Source organism: Echinops telfairi, unplaced genomic scaffold (genome assembly GCF_000313985.2).
Source record: "Echinops telfairi isolate 266 unplaced genomic scaffold, ASM31398v2 ScPeMD7_7475;HRSCAF=8513, whole genome shotgun sequence".
Lineage (NCBI taxonomy): Eukaryota > Metazoa > Chordata > Mammalia > Afrosoricida > Tenrecidae > Echinops > Echinops telfairi.
In genome coordinates this window covers 27181848-27190579 of record NW_022111379.1, presented here as the reverse complement: position 1 = coordinate 27190579, position 8732 = coordinate 27181848, and the positions used below count along the sequence as shown (strand labels likewise).

Below are 8732 nucleotides of genomic sequence, written 5' to 3'. Positions count from 1 at the left end.
TACACTGGTACAGAAGGAACTAGAAACACAGGGAATCCAGGACAGATGAACCCCCTCAGGACCAATGGTGAGAGTGGCGATACCAGGAGGATGGAGGGTAGGTGGGGTAGAAAGGGGGAACCGATTGCAAGGATCTACATCTAACCCCCTCCCAGGGGGATGGTCAACAGAAAAGTGGGTGAAGAGAGACATCGGACAGTGTAAGACATGACAAAATAATAATTTATAGATTATTAAGAGTTCATGTGGGGGGAGTGGGAGGGGTAAAAATGAGCTGATACCAAGGGCTGAAGTAGGAAGCAAATGTTTTGAGAATGATGATGGCAACAAATGTACAACTGTGCTTGACACAATGGATGTATGTGCGGATTGTGATAAGAGTTGTACGAACCCCCAATAAAATGATTTTTTTTTGAAAATAGAGGGGCAGAGAAAAAGGAAGGCCCTCAAGAAGATGGATTGACATTGGGTTTAAGCACAGGAACGATTGTGAGGGTGCACACGTCTCCTGTCATGCATACGGTCACTGTGGGTCTGAACCGACTCGCTGGCACCCTCACAACAGGACTCTTTCTTAGAAGGTGGTGTTTCTCTGTGGTTGAAGTCCAATTCTTCTGTGCCTTTGCTATAATACTTGGCATTTTGTGTCCATTTATTTGTGTTACACACACACTGACTGAAGTTTATACACAGAGATCAGAGATGTGTATGTATACATACACATGGACATTTTTCATGGCAATAGTTTTGTATTTCAGTTGTGATCCCAGTATATTAAATTGCTCTCACTGTTCATGGATATAATAGGTACTGAACATATGTTGAATGACTAAATAGAATAGACAAAGTTTATTTTAGAGCATTAAAAAAAGGAATTCTACAGTAGAATTTCATTTTCATTGCATCTCTGTTTTCTCCTTTATAAAATAAAGTTGTAATATTCTGAAAATGAATTTTAATCACTTAAAATTATTTCAGAAGCTGAATTGCAAGAACTGTCTGACGTGCTTGAGCTACTTTCTGTAGTTGAACTAAAAACGCTGGCGAAGATCTTTCACTTGAAACCTAATGGGCAGAAGCAGCAGTTGGTGAACTCCTTTCTCAAATTTGCCAAACAGCGTTCAGTCTTCACTTGGGACAAGAATCAGCCTGGTATTGGAGCAGTGATTTTAAAAAGGTTTTATTAACTATTGTTACAGTAAAAACATTTAAAATCTTAATAGTATATGTTAACTTATTGTAATAGGTTATATACTTTTTTAATTGTAAATGCTTTTTTCAGTTAGATTAAGCAGAAAAAGTTTTTGATTATGATTTTTACAGGATTTTAGTCATAATGTTATTTTGTACACTTTTAAAGTATAGTTGATCCAACTTTATTATGCAGCTTTCTATGGATTGAAACATAAACATTTACAGAAAACTATGAGCAGTTTCATTAATCCTTTAACTCTTACACTGGTTCAGTTTAGGGAGAATTATATCGACTTTTAGAAATTTTGATTTGTCATGCCTGCTATCAATAAAATAAATCAGTCAATTTCAGTGTACATATCCACTATTTTGAAATAGTTGAGAATAAAATGAAATTATGCTTTTCAAAACACTTGAAAAATGATGCCAATGCTTATTTTACATATATACTCTGAGGAGCCCTGATAGCATAGCAGTAGCAAAATCTGCACTTCAAAACCACCCTGGAAGAAAGATGAGGCTTTCTGCTTTCATAAAACTTTACAACCTCAGAAACCCCAAGGGGCAGTTCTACTCTGTCCTATATGGCCCTTAAGTGTTAGCATTGACTCAAGAGCAGTGAGTGTGTATTTGTGAATTTGAACCACCATTGTATATCCTGAACATCCTGAACTGAGTTTGCTCTTGTTGAGAAGATAGTGTAAGTAACATTTTTAATGGAACATGGGTATAATGAGGCTTATGTTAGTAAGAAAAATGTCAGTATCAACGCTTCCAAATGTATCTGGTAATGTTGGAAACATTTTTGGTTGTAACACTAGGGGAAGTGAAGTGTGCTACCGGTATTTAGTGGGTAGTGGCTAGGGATACTGTGAGTTATCCTGCAATGTATAAGAGAGGTTCCACAACAAAGAGTAATACAGCCCCTAAATAGTGCTGATGTTGAGAAACTTGACGATGGAGAGAACGCACGTCTAGAGTCCCAAAGGCCATGTAGCTCTGACTGTAATTCAGCTCTCCAACCCAGAGTTGAACTACATCCCTGTAAGATTACTCTGGACCACATTTGTGCATCCGAGAGTAATCCCAAACCTGAGACATCTTTATTTCATCTGCTGGTGTGCAAAATACATGCCTTACCAACAGATTTTGATAAGGACATTTAAAATAAATATCTATTATTTAATCTAAATAGCAACTGGAATTGAGAATTGGTAATATTGAGTAGATGATAACTTTTATGATAGTTTTTCTACTATTTGTAATGTTCAAGACCAAGGTAAGCCCTATTCTATCTCTGGTTAGGGAAGAATATACTTCCATTGAACCAAACCATGTATGAAATTGTTGGGAAACATTATTTCATTTAAATTTCAGCTTGGGTGTAGTGGATTATGCATTGGGTTGCGTGAGAGGTCTGCAATTTGGAACCACCAGCCATTCCTTGCGAGAATGATAAGACTTTCTCCTCTCATTAAAGATGTAAAGATTTGGAAACCCAGAGGGGGCTGTTCTACTCTGTCCTGTTTGGTCACTATGAGTCAGAATCGACTGGACAGCAGTCAGTTTTGAATTTGAATATTCTTAGAGAGGTTAAGAAATGCTCCACAGTCACACAGCTACAAGTGATAGATTTAGAATTTCAACTCTAAAAATTTTAAAAAGCAGCTACAGGCAGTATTGAGTGCTACTTATGCTTATTTTTAGCTGAATAATTTCTAATATCTGATAGCCAAATCCCTAAAAAAGGAAAAGTAATTCTATATTGTATTTTTTTTTCAGGGCTAAAGACTTCGCTGGCCCGTCCCTAAGAATTTGTAAAGGCCCCAGGGCTGTATTTTCTCGAATCTTACTACTGTTTTCATTGACCAATTCAATGGAAGATGAAGAAGCTGCATGTGGTGGACAGGGACAGCTTTCTACTGTACTATTATTGGTCAACTTTGGCCAAATTAAGTTTCCTAGTTACACCATCTATCGAAAAACCAAAATCTTCCAAGATAGAGACGATCTCATCAAGTAAGACCATATTAGCTCACATAATATCTCTGTCTTTTAACTAATGTAAAAGCTTTTATTTTTGCTTACCACAGTAGAAACTTAAGCCCATAGCCAAAGTGATACTTAAGGATTTTTTTTGGTTGTTCTTTATCTTTTACCTCTCTCAAATACATTTCTAAGACCTATTAAGAGAAATGTAGGAATGTGTTTAGATTAAGGTTGACAAAACAATGAGTTTTGAGTGAGAGGAGCCCCAATTTTTCCTGGCTTGTAGGGTTATGTCTTAATCATAGCAACCCAATAGGATAGAATAGGACTGCCTCGGTGGGTTTCCAAGATTGTAAATCCGTACAGGAGTAGAAAGCCTCATCTTCCAAGGAGAGGCTTGGTGACCATCCAACTGCTGATGTTGTGCTATCAGCCCAACACACAATGCACTACGTCTCCAGGGCGCCTTATGAGTTGCAGTTGCCTTCACAGGAGTGAGCTTGAGTCTTGAATGGGCTTATGTTCTCATAGCATCTTTAAAAAACAAGATAATTTACTGTGTTTCGGTGAAGGTTTACACAGCAGTTTAGGTTCCCGTTCATCACTTCCTAGACAAATTGTTCAGTGACATTGGTTGCATTCTTTACGACAAATAAACATTCTTATTCAGGTTGTTTCATTTCCTGCCCCCTTACATTCTCATCTTAGTTTTAAGGTGAATGTTGACCATTTGGCGGTATCATATAGGTGATGTTTGTAAAGGTGCAGGTATTTATGGGGGATATTTGCTAATGTGTGAGCCAATCCGTTATTTAGTTACAGTGTGATCGAAGGGGTTAGCTTTGGTTCTAGCTTTGAAGAATGTCTCAGTCTTTGGAAGTCTTCAGTCTTGACTAGTTCCATATGTACTTTTTTCAGGAAATTTAGCTGTTTCACATTGTTATCCCATTCTACGAAGGTTCATCTTTGTGGCCATGCTTAGAACAGTTGTTATTGGTAGCCTGCACCAGCCTCAGCCATCTTCTTGCTTTTTTCTTATTGACTATAGGATTGTCCAGTTATCAGTCATAAGAGAATATGTACATTTAGACGCAATTTCTTTTACTCTGGTTTTACAGTATTTGCATATTTGATACTGCATACTTTTTTTTACACATGAGTTCAAAGTGCAATGGGTGTGTACTGTGTTACAGATTAGAAGGTCATTTGTCTTTGATCCTAGTACTTAAAGCTGCCAGTGAGAAATCTTTTTTCATTTAATTGGTTTCATAACATTTCAGCATTGCTGTCTATCAAATAATTTATTTTCGTAATGGATCAAGTCATTCTCTTAGCTTGGCCAGCTTAACTTTGGCTATTTTTGATAATAAATGATTAACTTACTAAATTCACACCTTAATGTAAGTCAGAGGTTAATTACATCTTTATGTGGTTATTGCCAAGTTGTTAAATGAGTGAATGAATCTCAAAAATTAGAATTGATGAACTAATCGGTAATGAGGTGATAAAATCCGTACTCCTTACTGGTGTTGAGTCTGACTCATAATTGTCATACAGGACTGTGGAAAAGCCCAAGAGGAGCGCCAGAGCCAACCACCTCTGGCTTCCCTGTTGCCACAAGGCAGGGGTCAAGCATGTCTCCGTGCTCCATTCTTGTTCACCCATTCAGACCCCCTTACCTGTTCACAACATTCTGCTTTTATGGTGGGCTCAATACTTCCTTGCATCAGCTGCACAGAACTCACAGACAATATTCAGAGTTATGGGGTTTATTATTCTGGTCATCCTGACAAAAACTCAATGCTTCCAAGTTAGTTCCCACACATAGCAACCCTATAGGACAGAGTGGAATTGCCCTGTGGGTTTCTGAGACTATAACTCTTTACAGGAGTAGGAAGCTTCCTCTTTATCCCAAGGTAATCCTGATAAGTTACCATGAGTCAGGATCAGTAGACACTAAGGAAATAGTCATTGATTCATATCAATAGCTCTCCACAGCCAGCAACCTAACCTCTGTCCTCTGTCTCTCAGTCACATGATCTCTTGGCTTCTGTCTCCATGGGCCAGGAAACCCACCCAGTGCTCTGCCTCTTCGTCTCCTAGTCCCCACACTGCTTGAGTGCTCAGTGTCAAGGTCTCCTTGATTTGGACCCTGGTCTTAGCCTGGCTTTTAGGCATTGTCCCATGGTCTCCATGCCACAGCCTCGATTCCTTTGGTTGTGACCTCTCCGCTTCAGACATCTTGAAATTGTTCCACTTCTGATGGCTGTGGAGTTTCCCCTCTCTTCCTGCTTCAAAGATCACTTATCCTGATAGCCAGGGGAGTGGCAACTAAAACTGACCAATCCCTCTTTTAGTATTGCACATTATTTGCATGGTCCTACCAATCATTTGGTGGGAGTTATAGAGACATGAGTAGAAGGGTTGTGTTAAGAAATTTTGCTCAATCACAAAAAGAGTCTCGAACTGTTCTCAAAGGGTTTTCAAAGCTGTAATCTTCACAGAACATGGTGCCACATCCTTTTCCTGCAGATGACATTGGGTTTGAACCATTAATCTTTCAGTGAGCAGCCTAGTGCCTAACTTCTGCACAACCAGGATCCTTATGTTATGTGGTAATGTAGTGTAAATGTTCTTATCTTTCTGCTAGGTAGCCTGTATTCTTCTGAGCCAGTCCAAAAGATAGTATATTGAATTATTATTAGAATAAAAGTTAAATAACCGTGATTTAAACAACAACAACAAAACACTTTAACCTTTAGAGTTACATGTAGTAGATGGGACATGGTAGTTTTTCAAGAATGCTCATTCATATCTGGAACATAGACAGTGTTGTCGTTGTGCCCAGGTATGCAACAGCTGCACACATGCTGAGTGATATTTCTGCTGCGATGGCCAGTGGGGACTGGGATGCAGCCAGAGAGCTTGCACAATGTGCACAAAAGGATTGGAGCCAACTGAAGAACCACCCTTCCCTGAGGTGAAATTTTCTTGTATTTGTGATTGTCAAAAACTTGTGAACTATATAATCATACGATATTCATGTCATATAATGATGGGTTTTTGTTAGGTGCCTTTAATTTGGTTCCAACCTAATGTGCCCTATGCACAACAGAACGGAACACTACTTGATCTTGTGCCATCATCACAATTCTTCCTATACATTTATTTTAGAAAATAAAGTCTTCTTAGAACCAAACAATAGCTTAACTAGGTCTTTGCTGATGTCAGATAGATCTTGGCTACAAGCAGAAAGTACCAGAAAGACCTTTACTCATGTTCCATGTTTCATTGACTACACAACTCTAGATAGCTTTGAGAAAAATGAGAGTTCCAGAATACTTCATTGTATTCACGCATTGTGCTCTTGGATCCCGTGGCAGTTGTGTGAACAAAACACTGGAATACCACATGGTTGAAAATCAGGAAAGGTGTGCATTAGGGTGATAGTTTCTCATCAGTCTGCATGCTGAGCAAATAGTGAAGCTGGATTATATGAAGAAGAATGTGGAATGAGCATTGGAGGAACACTTACTAACAATACTCAGATGACACAAACTTGCTTTCTGAAAGTGAGAAGTACTTGAAGCATTTGCTGATGCAGATCACGGATTGCAGCCTTCAGTACTGATTAAACTCGGTGTAAAGAAGACCCAAACCCTCACAAATAGATGAATAGGAAACCTCATGATAAACAGAAAAGATTTAAATTGTCAAAGACTTGTCTTGCATGGACTACATTCATTGCTCATAGAAGTAGCAGTCAAGAAATCAAAAGATGTGTTGCATTGGATAAATCTGCACAAAACTCCTTTAGAGTGTTGAAAACCAGAGCTTCCTTTGAAGACTAAAATGTGTCTTACTTAAACCATGTTTGTTAGTCTGGGTTGACTAGAGAAACAAATCCAGAGATGCTCATGTATGTGTAAGGGAGAACTTTATATCAAAGAGTAATTGTATATTAAGAAAACAGTCCAGTTCAAGTCCATAAGTTCAGTCCAGCTCAGTCCAGTTCAAGTCCATAAGTCCGATATTAGCCCATATGTCCGATACCAGTTTATAAATTCCTCTTCAGACTAATGCAACACATCCAATTATGCTGAATGCAGGAAGGTCACAGGCCAGTGGGTGGAAAGTCTTGTGGATCTAATGGTGGTGGAAGCATCTCAGCACTGGCATGGGTCTCCAAGTTGCTCTTCCAGTTCTAGTGGTCAGGCTCCATCAGCATAACTCCATATGGCTTGACAGAAAAATGAAGCAGACAGTGTGTGCCACCTCTTGGAAGGAAGACAGGAGTTCCCAGAATCCTCAGGAAAAGGTTATGCCCAGGCAGAGGCAATATTGGCTATGACCTGATTGACAGGTTAGACTCCACCCCTTCACTCAAGTTAACAGGAGGTTATATAACTTCCACACCATAATATTTTCACTTGGCTCACATACAAGTGAAAGTTGGACATTGATTGAAAGGAAGACTGAAAAAGCATAGATATATTTAAATTTTGGTGTTGGCAAATAATATTGAAAGTTTTATGGATTTCTAAACGGACAAACATGTCTTGGAAGAGGTATGGCCAGAGTGCTCCTTAATGGCAAGGATAATGAGACTTCATTTTACATACTTAGGACATGTTGTCTGGAGGGACTAGTCCCTGGATAAGGAAATCATGCTAGGTAAAGTAGAGGGGCAGTAACAAAGAGAAAGGCCCTCAACAAGATGGATTGACGCGGTGGCTGCAACAATGGGCTTTAGTAACAATTGTCAGGATGGTGCAAGACCAAGCCCTGTTATGTTATGTTGTTCATAGGGTTGGTGTGGATCAGAACTCAGTAGCTGGCTTCTAAAAACAAAAATCAGTAGATCTTTTTAGAACTGTTTATGTGGGATCAAAAGGTTCCTAGAGCTATAATAGGTTCCACATTGCTGCTAAAACGAGGTCAGTTGTTTGAATCCACCTACTGCTCCAGGGAGAAAGATGAGTCTTTCTGCTCCTCTAAAGATTTACAGCCTTGGCAAATATGGTGAAGAAAACTGATGGTGCCCATCTATCAAAAGATACGGCATCTGGGGGCTTAAAGGCTTGAAGATAAGCAAGTGGCTATCTAACTGAGAAGCAACAAAGTCCATGTGGATGAAGCACACCAGCCTGTATGATCATTAGGTGTTGATGGGAACAGGTATCAGGCATCAGAGACCCAGAACTAAAAATCATATCAATGTGAATGAGGGGGAGAGCGGAGTGGGGACCCAAAGCCCATTTGTAGACATTTGGACATCTCACAAAAGGGTCACAAGGAAGATGAGCCAGGCAGGGTGCAGTGTAGCACCAATGAAACATAAAACTTTCCTCTAGTTCTTTAATGCTTCCTCCTCCTCCACTATCATGAGCCCAATTCTACCTGACAAATCTGGCTAGACCAGAGCATGTACAGTGGTACAGATAAGAGCTTGCAACAGGGAATCCAGGACAGATAAACCCCTCAGGACCAATAATGAATGAGAGTAGCAATACCAGGAGGGTAAGGGGAAGGTGGTAGGGAGAAAGTGG

The 8732-nt window shown here is 39.4% G+C and overlaps 1 protein-coding gene across 3 annotated transcripts in view; it reads left to right on the top strand.

Moving 5' to 3' along the window:
• The window catches only part of FAN1 (FANCD2 and FANCI associated nuclease 1), a 62332-nt gene that overhangs the window by 10250 nt on the left and 43350 nt on the right, over positions 1–8732 (top strand). For all 3 annotated transcript variants that reach the window (XM_045285763.1, XM_004699739.3, XM_045285764.1), the window contains exons 3-5: positions 979–1177; positions 2977–3213; positions 6032–6163. In XM_045285763.1, the coding sequence (XP_045141698.1) occupies positions 979–1177; positions 2977–3213; positions 6032–6163 (568 nt within the window). The remainder of the gene's footprint in view (positions 1–978; positions 1178–2976; positions 3214–6031; positions 6164–8732) is intronic.